The sequence below is a fragment of the Dipodomys spectabilis genome, unplaced genomic scaffold (genome assembly GCF_019054845.1).
Source record: "Dipodomys spectabilis isolate Male_0828 unplaced genomic scaffold, ASM1905484v1 ptg000076l, whole genome shotgun sequence".
Lineage (NCBI taxonomy): Eukaryota > Metazoa > Chordata > Mammalia > Rodentia > Heteromyidae > Dipodomys > Dipodomys spectabilis.
Window position 1 is genome coordinate 8,518,772 of NW_024870753.1, and position 26,479 is coordinate 8,545,250.

The 26,479-nt window shown below is 54.6% G+C and overlaps 1 protein-coding gene across 2 annotated transcripts in view; it reads left to right on the forward strand.

The window, feature by feature from the left end:
• The window catches only part of Sorl1 (sortilin related receptor 1), a 114,858-nt gene extending 88,659 nt beyond the window's left edge, over positions 1 to 26,199 (forward strand). For both annotated transcript variants that reach the window (XM_042682700.1, XM_042682701.1), the window contains exons 30-48: positions 11 to 145; positions 3,072 to 3,227; positions 3,668 to 3,817; positions 5,587 to 5,718; positions 6,092 to 6,218; positions 6,342 to 6,511; positions 6,992 to 7,104; positions 7,247 to 7,351; positions 8,381 to 8,453; positions 11,629 to 11,711; positions 12,900 to 12,996; positions 15,966 to 16,150; positions 17,680 to 17,799; positions 18,580 to 18,744; positions 19,289 to 19,463; positions 20,324 to 20,430; positions 21,824 to 22,016; positions 24,716 to 24,928; positions 25,988 to 26,199. In XM_042682700.1, coding sequence (XP_042538634.1) covers positions 11 to 145; positions 3,072 to 3,227; positions 3,668 to 3,817; positions 5,587 to 5,718; positions 6,092 to 6,218; positions 6,342 to 6,511; positions 6,992 to 7,104; positions 7,247 to 7,351; positions 8,381 to 8,453; positions 11,629 to 11,711; positions 12,900 to 12,996; positions 15,966 to 16,150; positions 17,680 to 17,799; positions 18,580 to 18,744; positions 19,289 to 19,463; positions 20,324 to 20,430; positions 21,824 to 22,016; positions 24,716 to 24,928; positions 25,988 to 26,055 — 2,567 coding nt within the window. In that variant the 3' untranslated portion in view covers positions 26,056 to 26,199. The remainder of the gene's footprint in view (positions 1 to 10; positions 146 to 3,071; positions 3,228 to 3,667; positions 3,818 to 5,586; positions 5,719 to 6,091; positions 6,219 to 6,341; positions 6,512 to 6,991; positions 7,105 to 7,246; positions 7,352 to 8,380; positions 8,454 to 11,628; positions 11,712 to 12,899; positions 12,997 to 15,965; positions 16,151 to 17,679; positions 17,800 to 18,579; positions 18,745 to 19,288; positions 19,464 to 20,323; positions 20,431 to 21,823; positions 22,017 to 24,715; positions 24,929 to 25,987) is intronic.
• Positions 26,200 to 26,479: the final 280 nt, after the last annotated feature.

Consider the following 26,479-nt stretch of genomic DNA (forward strand, 5'->3'; position numbering starts at 1 on the left):
ATCTCCGCAGAAAACCCCACCGAGGCCCCCAGCTGTTCCCGCTACTTCCAGTTCCGCTGCGAGAATGGACACTGCATCCCCAACCGCTGGAAGTGCGACCGCGAGGACGACTGTGGGGACTGGTCGGACGAGAGGGACTGTGGAGGTGAGGGGACTGTGGAGGTGAGGGGGACTGGTCGGACGAGAGGGACTGTGGAGGTGAGGGGGGACTGTGGAGGTGAGGGGACTGTGGAGGTGAGGGGACTGTGGAGGTGAGGGGACTGTGGAGGTGAGGGGGACTGTGGAGGTGAGGGGACTGTGGAGGTGAGGGAACTGTGGAGGTGAGGGGACTGTGGAGGTAAGGGGGACTGTGGGGGTGAGGGGGACTGTGGGGGTGAGGGGGACTGTGGGGGTGAGGGGGGATTGTGGAGGTGAGGGGACTGTGGAGGTGAGGGGGGACTGTGGAGGTGAGGGGGGACTGTGGGGGTGAGGGGACTGTGGAGGTGAGGGGGGACTGTGGGGGTGAGGGGGGACTGTGGGGGTGAGGGGGGACTGTGGAGGTGAGGGGGACTGTGGAGGTGAGGGGGGATTGTGGAGGTGAGGGGACTGTGGAGGTGAGGGGGGACTGTGGAGGTGAGGGGGGACTGTGGGGGTGAGGGGACTGTGGAGGTGAGGGGGGACTGTGGGGGTGAGGGGGACTGTGGGGGTGAGGGGGGACTGTGGAGGCGAGGGGACTGTGGGGGTGAGGGGACTGTGGGGGTGAGGGGGGACTGTGGAGGTGAGGGGACTGTGGAGGTGAGGGGACTGTGGAGGTGAGGGGGATTGTGGGGGTGAGGGGACTGTGGAGGTGAGGGGGGACTGTGGGGGTGAGGGGACTGTGGGGGTGAGGGGGGACTGTGGAGGTGAGGGGACTGTGGGGGTGAGGGGACTGTGGGGGTGAGGGGGGACTGTGGAGGTGAAGGGACTGTGGGGGTGAGGGGACTGTGGAGGTGAGGGGGACTGTGGGGGTGAGGGGGGACTGTGGGGGTGAGGGGGGACTGTGGAGGTAAGGGGGGACTGTGGAGGTGAGGGGGGACTGTGGGGGTGAGGGGGATTGTGGGGGTGAGGGGACTGTGGAGGTGAGGGGGGACTGTGGAGGTGAGGGGACTGTGGAGGTGAGGGGGACTGTGGGGGTGAGGGGGACTGTGGGGGTGAGGGGGGACTGTGGGGGTGAGGGGGACTGTGGAGGTGAGGGGGACTGTGGAGGTGAGGGGGACTGTGGGGGTGAGGGGGACTGTGGGGGTGAGGGGGGACTGTGGGGGTGAGGGGGACTGTGGGGGTGAGGGGGACTGTGGAGGTGAGGGGGGACTGTGGGGGTGAGGGGGACTGTGGAGGTGAGGGGACTGTGGGGGTGAGGGGGACTGTGGAGGTGAGGGGGACTGTGGGGGTGAGGGGGGACTGTGGGGGTGAGGGGGGACTGTGGAGGTGAGGGGGGACTGTGGAGGTGAGGGGGGACTGTGGGGGTGAGGGGACTGTGGAGGTGAGGGGGACTGTGGAGGTGAGGGGACTGTGGGGGTGAGGGGGACTGTGGGGGTGAGGGGGACTGTGGGGGTGAGGGGGGACTGTGGGGGTGAGGGGGGACTGTGGAGGTGAGGGGGGACTGTGGGGGTGAGGGGGGACTGTGGGGGTGAGGGGGACTGTGGGGGTGAGGGGGGACTGTGGAGGCGAGGGGACTGTGGGGGTGAGGGGACTGTGGAGGTGAGGGGACTGTGGAGGTGAGGGGGATTGTGGGGGTGAGGGGACTGTGGAGGTGAGGGGGGACTGTGGAGGTGAGGGGACTGTGGGGGTGAGGGGGGACTGTGGAGGTGAGGGGACTGTGGAGGTGAGGGGGACTGTGGAGGCGAGGGGACTGTGGGGGTGAAGGGACTGTGGGGGTGAGGGGACTGTGGGGGTGAGGGGACTGTGGAGGTGAGGGGGGACTGTGGGGGTGAGGGGATTGTGGGGGTGAGGGGACTGTGGAGGTGAGGGGATTGTGGGGGTGAGGGGACTGTGGGGGTGAGGGGACTGTGGGGGTGAGGGGATTGTGGAGGTGAGGGGACTGTGGGGGTGAGGGGGGACTGTGGAGGTGAGGGGACTGTGGAGGTGAGGGGGACTGTGGAGGCGAGGGGACTGTGGGGGTGAGGGGACTGTGGGGGTGAGGGGACTGTGGGGGTGAGGGGACTGTGGGGGTGAGGGGGGATTGTGGGGGTGAGGGGACTGTGGGGGTGAGGGGACTGTGGAGGTGAGGGGGACTGTAGGGGTGAGGGGGACTGTGGGGGTGAGGGGACTGTGGAGGCGAGGGGGGACTGTGGAGGTGAGGGGGACTGTGAGGGTGAGGGGGACTGTGGGGGTGAGGGGACTGTGGGGGTGAGGGGGACTGTGGAGGTGAGGGGACTGTGGAGGTGAGGGGGACTGTGAGGGTGAGGCGGACTGGGCTGGCCCCAGCCTGCCCCCCAGGACCGGTCCAGTGCCTGCCTGGACTCCCGTGGTGTCTGGAGCGCCTGCTGTCCTGGGCCTGTGCTTTGGGGGGAGTCGCTGAGTTCTTCTGTCTCTCTGGTTCTCGTTTGCAGTGCTGGTGGCCCTGTTGTTCCCAGGGTCGTTTGTGGGGGAATTCTAGTCTTGCTCTTGCCAGCGTGCCGGGCAGCGCTGCGGGTTTGCCGCGGGGTGTGCGGCCCCGGGGTTCGGCTTGGACCCAGGGCGCAGCTGCGGCCGGCTGGGATGGCCCCAGGGCACCGACGGGGGGTGCGGGCTTCCTGCAAACCAGGCCGTGGGGTCGTGGTGAGGAGCTCACTAGGGCGACATTTGCCCGCACCGGGGTTCCGCGGCCCCCAGGAGTGCCAGCTGGCGCTCCCCCGTCGGCCAGGGCGAGCTTCCCGCAGAACGCGTGCCAACGCGCGGGAAATGGCCAAAGCCCCTTTCAAGGGCTGCAGCGTGGTGGCCCCGTCCCCCGTCCCCGGCCTCCACGGCCAGTGCAGGCTCGGGGAGGTCCCCAGCAGGATCCATGGGGGACGCGGTAACTTCAGTAACCTCTCCTCCCGCCCCCCAACATGTTTCCGGCTTCGTGTCTCCCTCAGATCTGCACGTCCCGCCCTCCCCCACGCCGGGGCCCTCCACCTGTCTGCCCAATTATTTCCGCTGCAGCCATGGGGCCTGTGTGATGGACACGTGGGTGTGCGATGGGTACCGGGACTGTGCCGACGGCTCGGACGAGGAAGCCTGCCCCACTGTGGGTGAGTCTGCCTGCACAGGCCGGGCTCTGGGACACTCCTTGTGTTAAACTCCCTGGAGGGAGGGCCACTTTCTTGTTTTGTTTTTGCTTTGCTTTGCATGATGGCTGTCTGGCCTGCCGGTCTGAAAGGAGGGTGAGCACTGCCATCTAGTGGCTCAGGACGGGCAGCTCAGGGTCTGCGCAGCACTGCTGCTGGAGGCCGGTGGACCTGAGGCCCTGTCCAGTGAGCGCCCGCCCTTGGCTGGCGCAGGGCGGCGCCTCTCCCCCGCACAGCGACCGTGCTGGGCTTTGCTCTGAGGAGCAAAGCGAGGTGCGGCATGCAGTGAGCTCACTGTGTCTCCACACCTCCACCGTGCTCCAGAGCACCACGCCCTCCTCACCCAGAGAATCCAGCGCAGGGCCTGAGTGGCCACGGAACTTGAGAACTCACCTGTTTTCCAGCCAATGTCACCACAGCCTCCACCTTCACCCAGCATGGGCGATGTGACCGATTCGAGTTTGAATGCCACCAGCCAAAGAAGTGTATCCCCAACTGGAAGCGTTGCGATGGCCGCCAGGACTGCGAGCATGGCCAGGACGAGGCCAACTGCCGTGAGTGCTCACAGGCCCTCGCGGTGGTGCTCCCCTCCTCCTCCTCCGGGTGGTGCTCCCCTCCTCCTCCTCCTCCGGGTGGTGCTCCCCTCCTCCTCCTCCGGGTGGTGCTCCCCTCCTCCTCCTCCGGGTGGTGCTCTCCTCCTCCTCCGGGTGGTGCTCCCCTCCTCCTCCTCCGGGTGGTGCTCCCCTCCTCCTCCGGGTGGCTCTCCCCGATGGTTTAGACTCGAGGCCCCGGGGCTGTGGGCTGCACTGTGGGTCTGGAGCCGACCCAGACATGCATGCCAGCACATCTGCCCGTGTGCTTCTCTGAGCTTTTCCCCAGGGCTTTGCTTCAGTGACCCCGCGCCCCGAGGGACGCTGAGATTGGCTTTATTAAATTAGTTGACTGGGTGTTAAGTCCTGGGAGCATGACCAATGAGAAGGTTTTCTGGATGGAATAAGAAAAGCATCTCAATGAGGATGTTTGCTGAACACGTTTGAAACTGGAAAACGCGTATTGGAACCTCATTTTTACAAGCTGATGTTCTCGTTATCTTTGGGTAGTTGCACGAAGGAGTTGCAGTTCAGCACGTCCGTTCCTGAGCATCGCACTCCTGATCATCAGCCCCTCTGATTGCTCTCCCCGAGCCCCTCCCGCCCCCATCCCTCCGCCCTCCCATTTCATAAGACAGACCTTGAGTATGATGCCATTCTCCCTCTCGTCCGCATAGCTATTGCCCTCTGCCTGTGCATTTATTCTTCTGGGCGGATGTGAGAATGCATTGGTCCTCATGTTGCCTTCAGTGTCCTGTTGAGAAGTTCTGTCTCAGCCCGTAGGGTACCTCTAGTTGGCAGGATAGAAACCGCACAGAGACGATGAGCATGGGGGGGGGGTGCATGGGTCCGGTGCATCTCCAGAGCTGCAGCGTACAGCGCCGGGGATGCCAGTGCCAGCTCCCTCACACGCCTGGTAATGGAGGGGCAGCTTTGGTGAACTGGCTGGTGCCTGCAGTGTCCCTTAGGTGTGCCACTGAGTGACTCGTGAGTCACAGGAGGAAGCAGACTACCCGCAGGTTGGAAAACAGAGGTGACATTGTACGTCTGATCCTCTGCACCTGCCCCTCACCCAGCCGGCGCCCGTCGGTCCCTGGCTGTACTTCAAGGCCACCTCATGCCTAAGAGGATGACCTAGTGTTCTGGGAGGGTGGCCGGGGGGCCAATTGCCCCATTGCCACTGCGCCTGCAGGGCGGCCACGGCTCTCATGGGGTCACCTGCGTTGTGGGATCTGCCCTGCACCTGCCACCCGCTGCCCACCCACAGTGGACCTGCCGGCCGTTCACGCCGGCCCCTGTCTGCCAGGAAGAGCGCGTCTCGCTTCTGCTGGGAAGGCAGAGCAGAGTCGTGGCCAATTAGTTCAAACGATTCAGACTAAGCATGGCTTCTCCTAAACATGGGTTGACTTGGGTCCAGACTTTTAGACGACGTAGCCTTCTCTTCCCTTCTGAGTCTAAGAAGGGTGTGTGTGCGTGTGCACGCGCGCGTGCTGAAGGGGCTTGAACTCAGGGCCTGGGACTGTCCCTGAGCTGTTTTGCTCAGGGCTGGTGCACTCCCACTTGAGCCACACCTTCACTTGGATGTTTTTGGTGGTTCATTGGAGATAAGAACCTCTCGGACTTTCCGGCTCAGGCTGGCTTCAAACCAGGATCCTTAGATCTTAGCTTCGGGGTTGCCAGCGTCACAGGGCTGAGCCACCAGTGTTCGGCTAAGTTGGTTCTTCGTGTTTTAGCCACGCGCAGCGCGTTGACCTGCACGAGCCAGGAGTTCGGGTGTGAGGACGGCGAGGCCTGCCTCCTGCTGTCGGAGCGCTGCGACGGCTTCCTGGACTGCCTGGACGAGAGCGACGAGAAGGCCTGCAGTGGTGAGCTCTGGGGTCCAAAACTGCTGTCTGCTCCCAGCTGGGTGGGGCAGGGCGGAGTGGGGCTTGATGGGGTGGGGCGGGGCTTGATGGGGCGGGGCTTGATGGGGTGGGGCAGGGCTTGATGGGGCGGGGCGGGGCGGGGTGGGGTGGGTCAGGGCGGGGCTTCTGGGGCTCATTTGTTGTGAGGGCTTCTGGTTAGGGCCCCTGTGCGCTTTTCCTCCATCTGGAAATGAAATGTGTTTGAGCTCAATCTTGGAGCATCAAGCAAAGTGAAGCATGGCCCCGCTTCCAGCCAGCACCTGCCAGCCACCAAGATGCTCATTTTAGGTGTGCCGTGTTTCCAACCTGTTGCTGATGCCCTTGATCTCCCTAGATGAGTTAACCGTGTACAAAGTACAGAATCTTCAGTGGACAGCCGACTTCTCTGGGGATGTAACTTTGACCTGGACGCGGCCCAAGAAAATGCCATCTGCGTCTTGCGTATATAATGTTTACTACAGGTGGGTCCCATCTTTTCTGCGCCCCAGCTGCCATCGCAGAGCCCGTTAGCTGTCCCGTGGCACAGGTGACGTAGCTTCCCTGCGGTGTCCCCTCTGACACACTGCCTTTATTCCCTTGGCCAGGGTGGTTGGAGAGAGCATTTGGAAGACTCTAGAGACCCACAGCAATAAGACAAACACGGTGCTGAAAGTCCTGAAGCCAGACACCACCTACCACGTGAAGGTCCAAGTGCAGTGTCTCAGCAGGGCGTACAACACCAACGACTTTGTGACCCTCAGGACGCCGGAAGGACGTGAGTGCGAAACTTTGCTTTCATGACCTTGGTTTTCCCAAGGATGCTCAGGAGTTTGCCAACACACTTCGTGTGCCTTACATGTGCGCACGTTACAGGACTTCTAGGATTTCACGTGAACATACATTCTCACCGTGGCAGATAATGTTCTTGTACCTTCACTGCAGGTACACGCCATGTTGCCTTGCTTTATGCTGTTTTTATGTGTATGTGTGTAGTTTCCATCTCTACCTTTCGCTTTTCTGTCTCTTTTTTTTTTGTAACAATTGTCCCTAGGATTGCTTTCTCAATTTCGGTTAACCTTCTCAGTAATGTCTAGGAATGCTACTGATCTTTGAACATAGGTCTTAAGTCTTGCAACTTCACTACGTGCCGTTATCGGTGTCAACAGGTTTGTGTTAGAGTGTAGGCGTCTCTGTGTGCAGCGTCCTATGGTCTGTAGGCAAGGATGGCTTGACTTGCAGGTGGACTCTTTTCTAGTGCCGGATGCCCCTGGGAACCTCCAGCTGTCCGTTCACAGCGAAGCAGAGGGGGTGATTGTCTGCCACTGGGCCCCTCCCATCCACCCGCACGGCTTCATCCGTGAGTACATTGTAAGTACTTTCTGGAAGTTGGCAGGGGGTCAGGGTGCTGACTGGGACTTAGTACGGCTTTGTGGATAAGGAACCTTCTGTTAGAACATTCCACACCCCAGAACTATGGTTTACCTTTTATTTTGTTTCCTTTTCACTTCAGGTGGAATACAGCAGGACTGGTTCTAAGATGTGGGCCTCCCAGAGGGCTGGAAGTAACTCTACAGAAATCAAGGACTTACTGCCCCACATGCTGTACACCGTCAGGGTGAGTGGTCCTCTCTCATCTAGCCACCCGGGTGGTTTTAGAACTTAGACAGCTCCATTTCATGAGAGAACTCTCTGCTTATTTTATTTTATTTTTTGCTGGTCCTGGGGCTTGAACTCCGGGCCTGGGCCGCTGTCCTTGAGCTTTTTTTGAGCCACAGTGCCACGTCTGGCTTTTATTTTTGAGTCGTTTATTGGAGATAAGATTCTCAGAGTTTCCTGCCTGGACTGGCTTCAAACCATGATCCTCAGATCTCAGCCTCCTAAGTAGCTAGTATTACAGGCGTGAGCCACTGGCGCCTGGCTCTGCTTATTTTTAAGAGATGCGTATTTAACATTCCACAGCATTTCCAGCTCCTTGCCCCAAAGGGGGAATCTCATTCCCTCCGATAGCCAACAACTTTCGAATGCAGCTCTCCCGGCTTCTGACGCAGACCCCCAGCTTGCCAGCCCCTGTACGTTTGCAGATACTTCTCTTCTGCTTATCTCTAGCTGCAAGACCACGCAGATCTGCGATATGTATCATTTATAAACGGATGTTGTGAGGTTCTTAGGACATGTAGAATTCCTATCCTTAGCAGAAAGGAGATAGATTTTGTGCAAAAGTGTTTGTTGTGAACGTAGCCTCCGGAGACCCCCTGCTCTGAGCATTTCCCCCATACCCTTTGCACTCTCCCTTCCCCCTCCCTCCCCTGCTTTCCTTTGCTCCTCTCCCTCTCTCCAGATCACATGTCTGGACACATCTATGCCTCTCCCCTTCCGAAGAACCGCACGGTCTGTCAACCAGTAGATGTGCTAGAATCTTAGGACAGAATCCCTGTTTCCCGAGCTCCTCTGCCTTGCCCTTCCCCCTCTCACTTCAGTTGCTGGGGCCCCTAAGCACCCTGGGGCGCTCTGTATAGCTGTCATTCTTTCTTTCCACCCTCCATGCCCTCTCGCATCCCTTTCCCCCTTGAGCGCCTCCCTCAGAATTCTTGCTGTATGGTGTATTGCCTTTATTTCATACTAATTCACACTCTGGTTTGAAAAGGTGTCTGCGGTGACCAGTCGTGGAATAGGAAACTGGAGCGATTCTAAATCCATTACCACCATAAAAGGAAAAGGTAAATGATTCCAACATCTGCAGATTTAGAGGAGATAGAAACCCGTGGGAAATGACCGTGGATCAGACCGGAAAGGAGAAACACGGATTAGAAAACGCTGCACCTTCTTCCCAGTGCAGGCACGCTCCTGGGCATCCCACGGAGCCTTAGATGGGAAGTCCTTTAGGGTGAACTCTGGGTGGATTCCTCCTTCTAGAATCCAAGGGGTTTCCAAAGCTACGGTGCCATATAAAACAGATACAGATGGAGGCGGCTTGCGCAGGCTCATGGGGGGTATTGCACGGAAAACTCGGGGGAATTCCCCCAGTGTTACCAGCCAGTTATCTGCGGTGGCTGCGGTGCTCGCTGCCCCTGGCACCAGATCACCTACACGAACCCCCGGGAATTCACACAAGGATGCGTCACTCGCGCCTAGCCACACAGTCAGCGAGGGGCAGAGCTGACACGGGAACCCAGCCTGCGTGACTCCAGGGCCTGTGCCCCTCACCACCCTGCTACCGCTTCCCTCCGGCCTCCCTGCCTGCCAGGTAGATGGCTGTTCCCGGGTGCTGCCTGCGTCTCGGGCCCACGGCTGTTTTGCTCCCTCTAATCCTGGTGTCTAGTGGAGACTACAGAAATAGTTGGCAAGGTAGAGAGAGAGAATTGAAGCAGCCAGAGCAAGGGTCCTGGCACACACTGGGGGACTCTTGGTGTTTGGAGTTGAGAAGACTAAAACTCTGGCGTTTTTAGGCGCTCTGCGTCAAAACACACCGCCCATATCCTCAAGGAGAGACTTGCAGTGTTCCTTGGTTTTTTTTTTACCTTTTCTTAGGATGCAAGGGTTTTTTTTTTTTGTCTTTTTTCAAATTGTTGTTATCAAGTCGTTGCACAAAGAGGTTTCAGGTTCGTGAGTCAGGCTAGGAGCCCAGGGCTTCTTGATCGTCACCCCTTCCTTTGCTCCCCCCACCGGCATCTCCCGTCCTGCCCTCAACTTACGTAGTTTAGTTGGCACATAGTTACAGAATGTCCAGGGGCTGGCGCTCAGTCAGCAGGACCTCACCCAGCAAGTCCCAGTCTCCGTCTCAACAAAAACAAACAAAACACACAAGAAAGAAAAGAAAAACAGGACGTAAGCTTTTCAATCTTTATAAATTACTTACCTGTGACCAAGATAGCCAGCTAAATCACAAAAACCTTCCATTCAAGACATCTAAGTTAACATTTTATTAATAAAAGGAAGTAAAAACTGATATCCAAGTTCACGTTGTTATTAATAAAACTAAGTGAAAACTGACTTATCCTTCTTCACATAGAACTGCAGATGGAGCTGAAAAACAAAGCCTGCTTTGAAAACAAATGCCTCAAAAGTCAGGGCTGTGGGTCTATTGTGCATAACCAGAATTGTTTTGTTTCTTTGCACAGACATAAGGCAGAGCCAGGAAGCTGCGGTGCTCCTGGGCCTGCGTAGTCAGAACACAGCCCCTTGTGGACTGTGAGCCGTGGTGTGTCTGCCATTAGCTCCATTCTCAGCTCTGACGTGATCATGTCATAATTGTTAAGTGCATGCTGTTGCTTTTTTCCTGATTTCATTTAGGTATATCCATTCCTGATTATCTAAATGCTCATTTTCCTTTACCATCCCCCCAAAACGTATTATCAGAATAGAGAGATTTAAGGTTGCTTCAGCGTTCAAGTGTCCTTGGGTTTTGTGGGCACGAGTCTCGGGTACATACAGAAGCCACAGTGGCTTGCTGCTTTCCATACCTTCTCTGAGGTTTTGCTTCCTCACATGTGTTTCGTCGGGTATAACAGAAGGCAGCCATGTAACAAGATATGGCCATGAGCTATCTGTGAGCTGGGACTATGCTATCTGTGAGCTGGGACTATGCTATCTGTGAGCTGGGACTATGCTATATACTGATGGGAAAAGTTGAGGGACAGAGGCAGCAGGCAGAAGCACCGGGTTCCCCAGGTTCATAGTAGCGGCAAGGAGAAAAACCATCATCATCTATTGAGTCCCTTTTTGTATCTTAAACTTGGTGCTTCTTGTTAAAAGTGAATCCTATGAGTATTTGTACCCTGGTTTTGTAGCTGAGGAAGCAGGCTTGGAGGGACTTGCGACATGCCCCAGTCACTATGATTCTAAGGCAAGTTGGTTTAACACTAACGCCAATGCTCTTTGGCTCCGAGTTGGCTGCTCGGAGCTTCTCATGGCCTTTCTTCTGGCTATTCTAGAGTGTCATTGTATGGCACCCTTGCCTGCTGGAGAGATGCCCCTAGATTTCGCTGAATCTCACGGGTCCCTGGGTCTTCTGATTGTGTTGTGCACACCTGTGTTTCCTGAAGGGCCTTGTGTGTGAAGAGTCTAGTTCTCGGGTCCGTGTTGGGGTAGTGTGTGTCTTCTTCTCCTGTGCACCCTTCTTGTGGAATATGCCGGGCTCAGCGCTGTCCGCCCTCCTGCGGGCACACCTTCAAGGTGGCAAGTGTGGAGCTTGCTGGGTGCACAGAGGGGCCTTCCCCCTGGCCAGACCCTCCCAGCCCCCAAGCCGTCTGCTTGAGCTCTCATCCTTGTTGACCGTTGAATTCGCCACAAGTGGAACTTCATCGGCAAGGGGGAGAGAAGAGAACAGGAGGTGTTCGTTAGGCACTGGCCATGCACCCGTTGCCTTTGCCTTTCCAGCTGGGTGACGCGTGGAACTGTTTCTCTCTAGGCTCAGTGAAGCTTGCTCCTTGTTCTGGTTTGCACTGTTGGGAAGTGGCGGGAAACAGGAGTTGGAACCTCAGGATAGCCAGGCCTCCGAGACCATCTTCTTCCCATTCTGCCACCTATTGATTGATAACTTATGATTACAGCCCGGGGGGTGGGGGGGGGCAGGGAATTGCCGTCCTCGTAGAGAGACTTGAGACTGCGGGGCGTTGTGAGCGCTCATGAAGATGACAGCCAGGGTGTCCCTGCCCCTTTCAGAGCCAGGCTGAGCTGGAGCTGAGGTTGCTGTGGGCTCACCGAGCACTGACGGGCCCAGTCTGGGCTTCAGGGACCCCCACAATGGGTGGTGGCTAGTCATGGTCAGAGACACGGCCTTCCTTCCTCCAGTGAAAGATCGCTTTGTCCCGTTGAAAACGAGGAAGCCCTGTCTTCCTCGCTTTTCGCCGCGTGTTTTCATTCTCTCCCTCTCAATTCCTTTCTTGTCTCCAGTGATCCCGCCGCCAGACATCCACATCGACAGCTACAGCGAGAATTCTCTAAGCTTCACCCTGACCATGGGCGGTGACACCAAGGTAATGTGGACATAGTAAGCACAGACAGGCATGTGTGTGTGTGTGTGTATGTGTGTGTGTGTGTGTGTGTGTGTGTGTGTGTGTGTGTGTGTGTGTAAGCAGGGGCTGATTCACCCCAGTGCAGAAGATTAGGATAAGCCAAAGCCTTTGTCTCCAGAAGCTCTGATCGCAGGCCGATGTTGGCTCATCCCCCAGGATGAACAAGTGCGTCTCCACAGCTAATTATTCTGCCTCAGCCTGGTGCCTAGTCCCCCACCCCAACACACACACACACCCTGTAACCATGTAATTAAATGGTTCACAGCTACAGTGCAAATAAAGAGTTGGTGTTAACAGAATATGCGTGCCCTGTAATTTTCAGCTTTATTGGATTCCCTGCTGCTAATGCTAATGCAGAGCTTCCCACAGTGGAAGGGCCACCTTCTTGTGAGAGCTGGGTGCCCACGGCATCGCTGCGTCCATCCGCCAGGCGAGGCCAGCCCCTGACCTGAGCCCCCACCGCCTCCGCACAGCCCACCCTGCCACAGTCCCTGTGTCCCTGTGGTCTCCGGTTGAGACGCGCTCTCCTGCATGTGCGTTCCTCCTTGCCTGCGTCCCCGTCTGCCCGCCATAGTGAGACAAATGTCCTCGGAGTTCCTGCGCCTTTTACTTAACTCTAACTTAGCAGGTTCTTCGTTCAGAATGGAAGGAGACAAGAAATGGCCTTTGTGTGGTTCATGTCTGTCATAGTCTGCGGCCTGGAAAGACTTCATGCTTATTTTGCTGTCCCCTAGTAAAGATCAAAACCTCTGAGCTGGGAACTGGGCGGGTTTGGCTGTTGGAAGTCCTCTCCAGCCAGATCTTGCATGGCCCTGGTGCCTTGCCTGCAGGACGAGCCGGGCTGAGATTTCATTGCTGCAGCCCAAAGTGTCTTCGGCAATTCCACATTCAACCTTGGTTAACCAGCTTCTGTCCTCTGATGCGGCATTTGTTTTCCACTGAGGGTGTTTTATATGACCGATGATCTCACATTGGGTTTTATCACTAGGAATTATTTAAGAGTAGCACAAATAGAACTACAGAAGCGCAAAGAGAAATGAGGCACCTAACGAACAGACTGGAGGCACGCTCTGGGCTTGTCACCGCGCCGCTGAGTCCTTTAAGGGTGGGGCTAGCTGTTGGCATCACGTGTTTCCTGGTCCTTGGCAGGTGACCGGCTACGTGGTGAATCTCTTCTGGGCCTTTGACACCCACAAACAAGAGAAGAAAACCTTGAACTTCCCAGGGAGCCCATCGTCACACAAAGGTGAGGCCTAGGAGCTGGTCCGTGCGGGGACTGGGCGGGCTGAGGGAGGTCCGTCCTGTCCTGATAGCAGCGCTACGGGCTGGGAGGAGAGTGGCAAAGAGGGATGCTCCAGAAGGGAGTTGGCACGCAGATTCTCATCCACCGAGGGTGCCACACGTGTGCCCTGCCTACAGGTAGGAAGGATCTCTCACTGGTTCCTGAAGCTCCATTCTAATCCAGTGGTCCTTGGTGAACGTCGGAGGGCAGAGAGGAGGAAGGCCACAAGAGGTTGGGTCAGCCTCTGTGTGTGTGTGTGAGCACATGTGTACACACACGCATGCACATGTGCACATACACCAGTACTGGGATTTGAACTCCAGGCCTTGCTCCCTCACTTGTTTGCTGACCGCTGGAGTTCCATCATTTTGACCCGTGCCTCCACTTCTGGTTTTTTGCTGGTTAATTGGTTAATTGGTTAATTTTGCTGGTTAATTGAAGAGTCTGTCAGATTTGTCTGTCTAGGCTGGCTTCAAACCTAGATCCTCAGATCTCAGCTAGAATTATAGGCATGAGCCACTGGCACCTGGCTAAAGATAATTTTTACACTCCCTAAAGAATTCCCGGATTTGGTTACCTGTCTCTTGTCTAGTCTAACTTTGCTTCCTCTTGGCTAGTTAGAGGTAGCACCAGGCCTGGCCTGGCATTGCGGTAGTAAAGTATTTGCTAATCAAGTGAATAGTGAAGCCAGGGCAGGAAGCGGCCCAGTCTCCCATCTGTGTGAAGAGCAAGCCTCCACAAAAGTTCTTCACTGAAAATGGGTTTCAGCAGGCAGCTTTCAATCTATCTCTAACACAAAGTCTCCAAGACGCAAAGCTGCCCGCAAACATTTGCGAACATGGGGGGCTTGCTCCCATTCTTTTCCCCTGTCTCTGTTTGCAATACTTGTACCCCTTGTTCTGGTCTTAACAAAATAGCCGTGAGGGTCCTGTTATTTTACCTGGGTTTTGAAGCACAAGGTCTGCTGGGTAAACTTTGCCCATAGAGATCGCACGAGGGAAAGGTGAGCTTTTGGCGTCTGCGTGGTTCCTGGTCCTCGCCTCTGCTCTCTGCTCCCTAGCTCACCCACAAGGAAACAGAGTCAGGGAAACCACGAAGGTAGTGAGACCTGGCACCCTGCCCTGGCCCTTCTGACCCACCCAGCTTCCTCTCTGCTGGGTTCGTCCCCTCAGGAGAAGGAAAGCACCTGTTCACTTTGGACAGTCTAGGGGAAGAAAATGTAAAGATTTTATCACCTCCCTTTGCCTTTTAGATATAGCACACATATTCTCTGCAGTGATCTGCAGGTCTGCTTTGGTTTGGTTTTATAAAATCAAGGTAACACTACATGTAGTATTACCCCCTTCTCTTTTGCAGTTAGCATAACGGTTTCTGATTTTACGGTTTTGAGGAACAAGTGTAAGTGTCTGCATAGTCGTCCACGCAGTGTCCGTCATTAACTACTGTCATGCCGCCAGTTGGGCTTTGCACAGTTGTTGTCTGTTTTTCCTTTGTCTCTTCTTTTTCTTCTTCTTAGTGGTGCTGGGGTTCAAACTCAGAGCCTCAAACTTGCTAGGCAGGTTCCATACGGCCCAAGCCTTGCCCTCAGCTGGCTTTTTGCGTTAGTTATCTTTCAGGTAGATCTTTTCTCCTGGCTGGCCTCCTACCTCTTCCTCCCACAGAGCTGAGATTGCAGGCTTGACCATTGTGCCTGCTCCTTTTTCTTTTTTTTCTATTAACTTTATTTTTTTTTCTTTGCTTCTGCAGCTCATCTCTATTCTTTTTTTTTTTTTTAATTTTTTTTGTAAAGATACTATACAGAGGGTTACGGTTACATGAGCAAGGTAATGAGTACACTTCCTATTGAGCATTGTTACCCCCTCCATTGTTTTCCCCCTACCATCTCTTCCCTCCCTACCTTCCCCGAGGTTCTTTTTTTTTTTTTTTTTGATTGTGATTAAGTGATTACATAATTTCCCAAATTTCACAGTATTGTAGAATAATGATGCTCATTTAAAGTCACAAGTAGTTCATTCTAACTTTCCTGGAGCAAATTGTCTATCACAGTCTATAACATATAACGGTGTACACATGTTATACACCATACATGTGATCAGCAGCATGGGGATATTTAGTAGTGGTTCGACCAGGTGAGTAGGAGTTCTTTGTTTCTTAAGTCCTGTTAATTTTGTCATATCACCTAACATTTTGGATTTAGCATCCACTTATCAGGGAGACCATGTACCGTTTGTCTCTTCGTTCTTGGCTTACCTCGCTCAACATGATTCCTTCTAGCTCCATCCATTTCCCTGCAAATGCCATTATTTCGTCATTTCTAATGGCTGCATAATATTCCATTGTGTTCAGATACCACAATTTTTGGATCCATTCATCTGTGGTGGGGCATCTGGGTCTATTAACTTTAAATAGTTGTACAAATGGGTTCCACTTCACCATGTCAGGTTGTGAATTGCCTTGGCTTATTCTGTTGAGAACTAGATCTCCAGTTTGATCCTTCTCGTCTGCCGCTCCTTGAGTGGGTAGGATTACAGACCTGTAGCACTGTGCCTGGCCTATGCACAGCTTTTTTCTACGATAACAGGCACTGCGATAGATAACTTTGCGCAGATATTTGAGTCCCTCTCAGACTGCATGGGACAGTCAGATTCAACGGTGTGAATTTCAGGATCTTGTAATCAAAGACCAAATATCAGAAGTGTTATACCAATTTTATGCCCAGATGGTCAACTTTAGGAGAAATTACAAGTCCCCATGAGGTATATGGTATGCACATGTCATCAGAACATGAATGTTCACTGGGCCTGTCCACCTACAACTTCTACGGCGCGTGGCATTTATTTAACCCGAGACATTGCTGTAGAAACAGGGCGTGTGTGTCACTGGTGTCTCAACTCAGACCCCAGCTTCCTCCCACCCTCTCCCTGTCCTTGCAGTTGGCAATCTGACGGCTCATACATCCTATGAGATTTCTGCCTGGGCCAAGACTGACGTGGGCGACAGCCCCCTGGCATTTGAACATGTCACAACCAGAGGGGTTCGCCCACCTGCGCCCAGCCTCAAAGCCAAGGCCATCAATCAGACTGCAGTGGAGTGTGTCTGGACTGGCCCCAGGAATGTGGTAAGTGGGGCAGAGTGACCGGCACGGGGCGACTGTGGTCTCTCGCCTCGCGCTCAGCTTCCCACAGCCTTGCCTCAGCCCAGCCAGCTCTGCCTTACCTGCCCCAGCCATGCCGGCATTTGCGGCTTCCTGCCCCGTGCTGTGGTGGTTGACCGGGTCTCATGCGGGGAGAGGATGACAAGGCCCCCCGGCCCCTGGACTTGGCGGGGGGGGGGGGGGGGCTGGGTCTGGTGAGGAGTTTTTACTGGGCCTCAGGTTCTGACTCGGCTTGCTTGTTCGGCTGGTGCCCTACCCTTTGAGGCACACCTCCAGCATGGCATTTTGCTGGTCATTTTGAAGATGTTGTCTCACTGACTTTTCTGCCCGGGCTGGCTTTGAACCCAGATCCTCTGATCTCAGCCTTCTGAGGAGCCAGGATTACAGGCGTGAGCCACCGGCGCCCAGCTCCTCTGCCGTTTGACCTTCCTCAGCCGCTTCTGAGTCAGGGCCAGCCCTGGCCAGCCCTGAGCCCTCCCCGGACTCCCAGTGACCTCCAAGGAGACCCTCAGGGGTCATCAGGCATGGCGTACTGTGCTCTCCTTCCTCCAGGAGAGCATCACGTATGGAACACCTGGCCTGGCTTGCCTTTAGAGTCTCATTACACGAGCTCAGAGGAGTGGCCTCGTGTCCGTCCATGTGCACACTGGGCGCACGCGCTTTCAACTCACAGCAGCAAGCGGGAGCCGGGCAGCCTCCCTCCTGCTCCCCCTCCTCTGCTCCTCTTTATCTCCACTACCTCCCGGAGCCACAGGCCCTGCCTGCTGGACTCAGGTCCACCTGCTTCTCAGCTGACCACTCTGGGCCTCCACATCCTGCTGTGCGGCTCCCCAGTTCACTGTTCCCGCTCCCCTCGGCACTGGCTTTCCACCCCTCCGTCTTCTAGTGTGTCCTGCACCCCATGTGCACTCGTGACTGGTACTCAGGCTTCTTCCCTGTTCACCTCTCTCCAAGAATGAGCTCTCGGAGGACGGTGGGTGCGGCGTGTCCTCGGCAGGTGCCTGTGGTACACCTGCTGTTCCCCACAGCTGCGGTCGGTGCGATGTGTTGATCAGCACTCACTGCCTCAAGCTCTGCCACACTGCTCCCAAGCTGTTAAAGCGGGGATTTCTGCAGGACACCAGTGGCTCACGCCTGTAATTCTAGCTACTCCAGGGACTCAGATCTGAGGATTGTGGTTCAAAGCCAGCCTGGGCAGATTAACTCCAGTTAATCCATGAAAATGTCAAACTGGTGGTATGGCTCATGTGGTAGAGTGCCAGCTAGGAATTTAAAAAAAAAAAGCCAAGTTTAAGTTTAATACCCTGAGTTTAAGCCTCAGTATTGGCTGGTGTGTGTGTGCACACATACATGCACGCACATGCGCACGCATACATGCACGCACACGCACACACACGCATGCACGCATGCACACGCACACACATCCTAGGGATTGTGAGCACTGAGGTCACCGGCCCATGAGCTGATGTCTGTCCATCCTCTGCTTTTCCTAGGTTTATGGCATTTTCTATGCTACATCTTTTCTTGACCTCTATCGAAACCCAAAGGGCTTGACTACTTCGCTGCACAACAAGACGGTCATTGTTGGTAGGGATGAGCAGTATTTGTTTCTGGTAAGTTCCCTATTCCAGAGAGGAGGGAGGAGCTTGGTGTTTTCAGGGATGTCGTCAATCCTGGGCTCCTGAGCTCACCCAGGGCCTGGGGATCTGGACACCTGGATTCCAGGATGGGAGTGTGTGGCAGGAGGAAGCTTCTCCTCCAGATGCCCTCAGTGCCCGGCTGTAGCTCCAGACTAGAAGAACCATGGCTTGGACCAGTGGGTCACAGAGACCGATGCGTGAATTGCCCTTCTTCAGATTTTACCTTGAGGAATCTAATTTATATATTTTTGCACACGTGCCAAGATAGACGGGAAAAAAGATGTGTGGTCTGTCAGGATAGCAAAAGATTTGAAGCAGCTTAAATGTCCATGAAGAATGGAATGCTCACAGTACCCTGGATCCTCCACGGGAAGGGAGACAGGAAGAAACAACACCGAGTGTACGGAGGGGGCAAGAAAATCTCTGAGCTGTGCTGTTGTCAGGCTTGAAAGGCCCTGTGCACCCGTGTTTTCAGTCACGCGCCACGCATGGAAGTCAGTGCACATTCACACACCTGCCATGTGCACACTTATTTGCCCACAGGTATCTTGCTCCTCTATGCTGAGGACATTCATAGAAGGAAGCACAAAAAGCTATTGCCAGTGGCAAATTCTCTGAGCTTTGTTGTTCACGTAGTTTGCATTCGTGGAACTTTAATGGTGGATGTCTGCCATTTCTGTGAACACAAGCATCCGATGAGGAGCGCACGAGCCCCGTGGTGTCCTCTTTCCTGAGTGTGTGCTTGGGCCGTAGGTCCGAGTGCTGGTGCCGTACCAAGGGCCGTCCTCTGACTACGCCGTGGTGAAGATGATTCCAGACAGCAGGCTCCCGCCCCGCCACCTGCACCTGATCCACACGGGCAAAACCTCGGCCATCATCAAGTGGGAATCGCCGTACGACTCCCCCGACCAGGACCTGGTGAGCGGGCAGGCGTGCGAGCCGCTTGCTTAGCCTGGCTGTTCTGGGTGGCACGTGGGTGTGGGAAGAGAGGCCCCCGGGGACAGGAAACCCAGGCCTAGTGATTGAACTCAGCACATCTCTCTTTCCCCTCTGACTAGCCGAAAGTCGGGTCTGACAGTCACGGCCTCCGCTGTACTTCAGCCCTGCCCCTGCGGGTTCTGTCTCTGTGAGTTCAGTCTACCGCAGGCAGAAAACATTGGGAAAAGGAATGGCAGCTCTTCTGAATACTTGTCATTTTTATTCCCTAAACTATATACAACATGCCAGGTGTTCCGTAGAACTTACATGTATTATAAGCAACGAAGCCAATTTCAACTCTACGGAGTGCGGTATGGTGGGTACATGCAAATGCGATGCCGTTTTATATCAGGGATTCTGCACCTGTGAAGAGTGCAACCTGTGAAGAGCCAACCCCTGCAGATGCACAGGGTTTGACACCCAGCCAGGAGGAGTCAAGAAGATCACCACTTACATTCTCATGTTGCTTTGCTTTGGGTTCTAGTTCTATGCCATTGCAGTGAAGGATCTCATAAGGAAGACGGACAGGAGCTACAAGGTCAGATCCCGCAACAGCACGGTGGAGTACACCCTCAGCAAGCTGGAGCCGGGGGGGAGGTACCATGTCGTGGTCCAGCTGGGGAACATGAGCAAGGATGCCAGCATCAAAGTCACCACGGGTGAGCGGCGGGGGGAGGAGACGCCTGCCCTCCCGGGGCGGGCCCTCGGGTCACGCCACAGCCCGTGGACGGCACGTGTGTGCACCGCCCTCTGCCAGAGCGCCCGGGATTCCTGTGTGGGGTGGAAGTGGGAGAGGTCAGGGAACAGTAGGCATATTATTATCATAAGTACCTGGGTCTTGAGCCCAGGGCCTCATGCATGACCGGAAAAGTTGTAGATTGTAACCCCTGCCTCCCTGAGTCTCTCTAGCCATCTTCTCCCTTAGCTCATTGTGACACTGCTAGGAGAGGGAGGAAGGAATGCCTGAGAGAGGTGGGATGTGGAGGTATTTACCGGAGACATGGCTCACCAGGCTTCATGGTCGGCGGCGAGGGAGGGAGACCAGTAATAGAGTGTGAGGGAACAGCAGACAGCATGCAAGTCAGAATGGGGGTGATGAGCTCGTTCCTCGGCGAGCCGCAGCCCGTGTTGTGGATTCAGTCACGGAGACCCAGCTGTGCTGAGGATGGCCGTAGAGATAGCAGCCTGGGCCACGCTTCCTTGCCCTTGTGCTGTTTGTCCCGACAGAGCAACTTGCTCAGTCCCGTCCCTTCCATCTTCTGCCCCTCCCCGCCATCCTTGCAGCTGGGAGCTGTAACTTCAGATAGCGTCTAAAGTCCTTGGCTGACAGTGCAGTGATCGCCCGGTCGCGATGCCGGTTAAAGGGCGCCGACCGTGCACCAAACTCTTAGGCTTCGCTCGTCCTAAAGCCAACTCTCCAAGGCTAGAATATCCTCCTCCCCTCTCTCTCTGACAGACCCCAACACTGGGGTCCCTGTATCTGTCTGCTGACTGCAGCATTTCACATCTTTCATTCCAGCTTTGTTGTCAGCACCTGATGCCTTAAAAATCATAACAGAAAATGACCACGTTCTTCTGTTTTGGAAAAGTCTAGCTTTAAAGGAAAAGCAGTTTAATGAAAGCAGGGTAAGTCCCTCCCTCCTTGGCAATGGCTTTGAAATCTCCTTTGGAGGTGAGCTCGTTAACAGCATGCAGATACCAGTGGGTAAGAAAGAAATGATAGGGCCAGGAATGGCGGGGGGGGGGGGGGGGGGCGGAGGGGGGGCGGGGGAGCGGGAGAGGGGGGCAGTCAGGCAACGCAAACTTGAGAATTAAAGGGCCATTTTGGGTGGGATTGCTAATTAGTGAAATGTGCGTACTGCCCATTAAAGATGAGAATCTCTGCAGTAAGCATTTTTCAGTCCTGCACTTGTCTATCTTGGGAGGAAGAGGGATGGATGAGAGCCTTGCTGTGTTCCCTGGCACTGGCAGGGAACTAGATGGAGCTCTCCCTCAAGAACCAAGAGCCCCACCTTGGCCACGCCCCACAAGGGCTGGCCTTGGCCACATTCAAGCACCTCCTCCCCAGAGAATTAGAGGGAGCGAGCGGGAAGTATGTGAAGATGCGCAGGGACTTAAGAGAAACACCTTTGTTTGGTCCTGTTTTGACCTGCTATCCACAGGCCGATACTGTAGCTACACTGGGAGGCAGAGAAGGAGAGTTTGACCTTGGAGACTTTCCAAGGGCAAGCATCTGTTGTTTTTTTGTTGGTCACGGGGCTGTCCCAGAGCTCTTTTGCTTATGGCTAGCTCTCTACCACTTTGAGCCACAGCGCCATTTCCAGTTTTTGAGTGATTAATTGGAGATAATAATCTCATGAAACTCTTCTGCCCAGGCTGGCTTCAAACCACAGTGTTCAGATCTCAGCCTCTTGAGTAGCTGGGATGAAAGGTGTGAGCCACCAGCGCTGGCTGACAAGCGTCTGTTGGGTAGAGCTGGGATGGCCTTGGGGACAGCCAGGGGATGAAGTTGAGACTCAGTGACTCCGCTGCGACCCTTTTACCTTTTTCACCATTTGGTCTCCGTCGGTTTTTAAAACTTAAGGGAATCTTCACAGTGATAAGGATTTTCTGGCCTCACTGTGGCTGTTGAGAATCCTGGGCCTCTTTGCCTACACCATGACCAGGATTATTATGTGCCAAAGCCCTGACTAGCAGCTCTTACCGAGAGGTTCTGAGTTTGCTTGAGACAAGTGGCCGCTACCTGGATCTTTGGACACCAGTGGCCATCGTCCTCGGGGCCTTGCTCTCCCGACCCAGCGTTCAGCAGCTCAGAGGCGGGTGTGGGGCATTTTGAGGAGGCGAGGGGAGCAATCCTATTTCCCAAGTCCAGTGTGCCGAGGGTCACATCAAAAGAATTAGCGAGAAACCCGGGTCCTTGGACATCTGTGACTCTGCCTTGAGCTCGAGTGGAGTCAGAGCCGGCCACGGCAGTCCCGCTGGCTGTCCGCTCCCTGAGCGTTCTCGCGTGTGTTTCCAGGGTTATGAGATACACATGTTCGACAGCGCCGTGAATCTCACCGCTTACCTGGGGAATACTACTGACAACTTCTTTAAAATTTCCAACCTGAAGATGGGTCACAATTACACATTCACAGTCCAAGCGCGGTGCCTGGTGGGCAGCCAGCTCTGCGGGGAGCCTGCCGTGCTGTTGTACGATGAGTTGGGGTCCGGTGAGTAGCTGGCGGCCGTGGCAGCCGCAGGGCCGCGCGCGGGGTGCGGGCTGAGGAGCGTGTCTTCTGAAAACATTCCAGACAGTCCCGCAGCTCACAAGGAAAACCACTTACGAGTCAATTTGATCAGGTACTGAATTAATTAACAGACATATCCTCAGTCGGGAGCTGGGTTTACGAGACCATATTTTGAACGTAAGTATAAGAAAGGGGAGATTTTTGTTTAAAAAGGAGATTCTGTTTGGCAAAGAGTAGATTAATGAAGTTTGGGTTGTTTTTATAGGACTTCTCAGGGCCTTTAACATGCAATGTACCCACCCCCCTGCTTCAATTTGGTAGCTTATCTTCTTATTTTATTTTTGTTGTCAGTTGTGGGACTTGAACTCAGGGCCTGGGAGCTGTTGCTGAGCTTTTCTGCTCAAGTCTAGTGTTCTACCACTTTGAACCACAGCATTACTTCTGGTTTTTTTGGAGGTTCATTGGAGATAAGAGCCTCAAGGACTTTCCTGTCTGGGCTAGCTTGAACCGCAATCCCCAGATCTCAGCCTCCTGAGTAGCTAGGATGACAGGCGTGAGCCACCGGCACCAGGCCACATAGCTCAGTCATCAGCCATCCTGGCCATCTCTCAGCTCAGTGTCCAATAACGATATGAATTAGGCTGCAGTCTTGAGCCACACTGGTAATTTGCACAGCAAGTCTGCTCACACACAATTTCTAGAAAGCATTTCTCCACTGGTCTTTTTTGTGGCAATCCCTACCAGCCAGGACCTGGGCCAGATGAAGCCTGAATCATCGTGTGCTAGCGTGAAGTGTTCCCTCACTCCGTGCCTGGGGGGCAGGAGAAGTACAGCATGCTTCTCCTGCTAAAGGCGGGAAGAGCTCCTTCTGTCTCCCTTAGGAGAGTCCTAGCATGTTAGAAGCTTTCCAAAGATCCTATTAAAACAACCAACGGACCCCCTTACTGACTCACTGTTTCTCTCATGGTGCTCTTGTTTTTTAAGCAAAACCAGCTAGTACCTACCCAGAGGAATACACTGTGGGAAAAAGCTGTTGGGAGGCCCAGCACCTTTGTGAAACCAGGGTTCTCGGAGCACACCTGTTCCTGGCATCCCGCCATGTTCCAGCCAAGCCCAGGCCTTGCTTTAGCTTTGCACCTCACACCATGGGGTGGGCTGGCCTGGGGCACCTTGAATTACAGTTTGGTTGCTTGCTTGTTTTGCTAGAGCTATTTTTCTGGTCAGAAAATAATGAAAAAATATTTAAATACAGGCATGAATATTGAATTACTACTTTAGGCTCACAAGAAATGGCTGAGGGGCTGGGTGTGGTGGTGCACGCCTGTAATTCCGGTCGCTCAGGAGGCAAAGGGAAGAAGATGATGTCTCACGCTGACACAGGACAAAACTGCAAGATTCTATCTGAACACATACCAAAGCACAAATAGAAGGACTTGGGACATGGCTCAGGTAGTGAAAGAAAAAAGAAAAGAAAGGAAAGAAAGGAAGGAAAGAAGGAAGAGAAGGAAGGAAGGAAGGAAGGAAGGAAGGAAGGAAGGAAGGAAGGAAGGAAGGAAGGAAGGAAGGAAGGAGAAACAAGGCCAGGAAGGAAGGAGGGGGGAGGAAGGAAGGAAGGAAGGAAGGAAGGAAGGAAGGAAGGAAGGAAGGAAGGACAGATGGACAGGGAAGAAGAAGGGGAAGAAATGCCATGCCCTGCCCATCCCGTCAGGATAGTCCCTGGCTAGCACTGGCACTTGCTGCATACAGCGGAGACCTTGCCCCGGCATCTCTTCTATACGAGGGAATGACCTCAGAGCTTATGGAGATGCTGAGCGAGGAAAGTCTACTCTCTCCCCTTGCTCCTCCTGCGCTGGGAATTTTAGGGGGTGAGGGGGGGTAGGGTAGGTGCGCAGACTAGGTGAGCCCGCCAGCACCCTCAGCCTTGTGTCAGGATTTCACCATGGAAAGTCTCTCTCCTTTCAAGGTCACTGCTCCACCCCAGTGGCAAGCAGGGCGACACGGCAGGTCTGTCAGGAAATCGCCACACGGCGTGTGTTTGTGTCATGCCTCGGGAAGGCAGCGTCTTTGTGACGCTATCGGTGGCTTTGGGGAAAGCTTTAACCACCGTTAAACCAATAAGGAAAGGTGGTTTCTCTCTCTTTTTAACTTAACTATATTTTAAAAAAACCAACAACCTCATAAAACTTCATGAGCTGTTAAGTCGCCATTGTAGTAAAGGAATCTGGTGTGTGTCACTTAATGGAGCTTCAGGTAATTGCAGTTCAGAGTGACTCGGGTGCCAAGTAGGGGGAAATAATTCCAGTCTTGTTAATTAGTGGTCTGATTTCACATTCTCTTACAGAAGGCAAGCCAGTGGTCTTAAGTAATAATGCTAATGAAATCAGTGTTGGTACCCCAACAAAGATCTCCCTTCCAAGAGATTATCTAAATAAGCAACAAGGCAGTGATTAGGCGTCTAATGTAATTACCGTATTTGCAAATGCTCGAGGCCCGAGGTCTGTCTGCTCGTGGCAAGGCAGGCTTCACGCGGGGCCCCGCACACGGGATTCCAGTCACCCCAGGCAGGCAGGCGGGCAGCGGGGGTGCTGTGGCCAGCCCTTGGCTTTGGGGCAGGTGGGCTGGAGAGCTGCACCCTGTGCAGGTGCCGGCGGGGGAATCACAGGCAGCGTCTGGCCTCACAGGTGGAGCCGTGGCAGCGGTTCAGGACGCCAGGCCGACGGATGTGGCGGCAGTGGTGGTCCCCATCTTGTTCCTGATCCTGCTGAGCCTGGGCGTGGGCTTCGCCGTCCTCTACACGAAGCACCGCAGGCTACAGAGCAGCTTCACAGCCTTCGCCAACAGCCACTACAGCTCCAGGCTGGGCTCTGCCATCTTCTCCTCCGGGGATGACCTGGGTAAGCAAGCGGGCATGTGGCTGTGCGGGCAGGGAAGGTGGCCAGTCACGGGGGAGGACACCCACAAAGCCAGTGACATGATCCAGAAAAGCTGACTTTGGCTCAGTCTTCCTCAGGCCAGGGCCAGACCAGTGGAAATGCTCAGCTTTTAGCTTGCTCCTAAGTTAAAATACCACACTCTCTTGTGCCCAGTAGCTCTGGCAGGATGCAAGGTTGATGTGGTAGGAGTTCCTACTGGGGTGGGGGCGGGGCTGATAGGCCCTGGGTCTTAGAGATTCCCAAAGGATCGTGAAATTCTTTCAAGAGAATTCCATAAACACCTAGAGGTCCAACATCTGGATGACACCTTAATGTAGGACCAGGAAGGAAATGTTTTATCCCAGGGTAGAAATCTCTCTACGCTAACTGGAAGGGAGCCGGTTGGCACCCTTAACAGAAGGGTGTGTTAACAACTTCCCCAAACACCAACTGCTGGAAGCCAGTTTCTGTGTTCACTCTTTCTGTGGACAAGTGACAGTTACTTTTCTTCGATGCTAAAGACATTCAGTACTCCTCCGTACGGCTCCAGTGCTACGAGCCTTGTCTCCTTTTCTTCGTTTCCTTTCTTGCTTGGTCAGCAAGAACCCAGACCGCCTTTGCGTGAATGGGGTGTTTCCTTTGCTTTCCACCCGTGAGGCTGGTCAGCCATGGCTGGGTGCAGCTCAGCCCTCAGTCACATGGGCCGGTGTCAGGGGTCCCGGGACAGGCGTGAGCCCGGGAAGCTGTCTTCAAAATCTGTAGATCAGAGCAGTTTGGATTCAAATGACCAAGTTGACATTGGAGTTCAGTGTATCCATGCCAGACACCGTGAACTTGACTTAGGGATCCCCAGTTGCCCATTTGGCCTAGCTCAAAAGGCCCTGAAAAGAAGCGTGGGAGGGGATATGAACCAGAGTGGCAGTGGGGAGCCGCGCTGAGGGGCGGGGTGGGGCTGTGCCGGCCGGCTGTGGGGTGGGTGGCTGGGAGAGTCGGGGGCGCGGGGGCGCTGGCGCTGACTGAGGCTGGCCCTTCTGTCTTTAGGGGAGGATGACGAGGACGCCCCCATGATCACAGGCTTTTCAGACGACGTTCCCATGGTGATTGCCTGAGCCGCTTTCCTCCCTCCAAACCAAATGGTGTAAATATTTTATTTGATAAAGATAGTCGATGGTTTATTTTAAAAGATGCACTTTGAGTTGCAATATGTTATTTTTATATGGGCCAAAAACAAAAACAAACACATTTCAAAAGAAGAAAAAAAAAAAAGGAAGGCAAGGCACGGGTGGCGTGTGCGTGGTCGGTGAGCCCCGAGGATCTGCCCTGGCCCTGCCCTGCCCGCACCGCCCTGCCCTGCCCGCACCGCCCTCGGCTCCGGGCTGAGCCTCCTGGGCTTAGCTTTTCAGTCTGTGAGATCATTTTGGTTCCAAATAAATTGGCCATTCTTTTTATTTTTCTAAGACACGGAGATGTATTGAATCAGAAGCTTCACGAGGCGGCCTCTCCTGGCAGGAGTGCGTGGACTGCCCCGGTCTG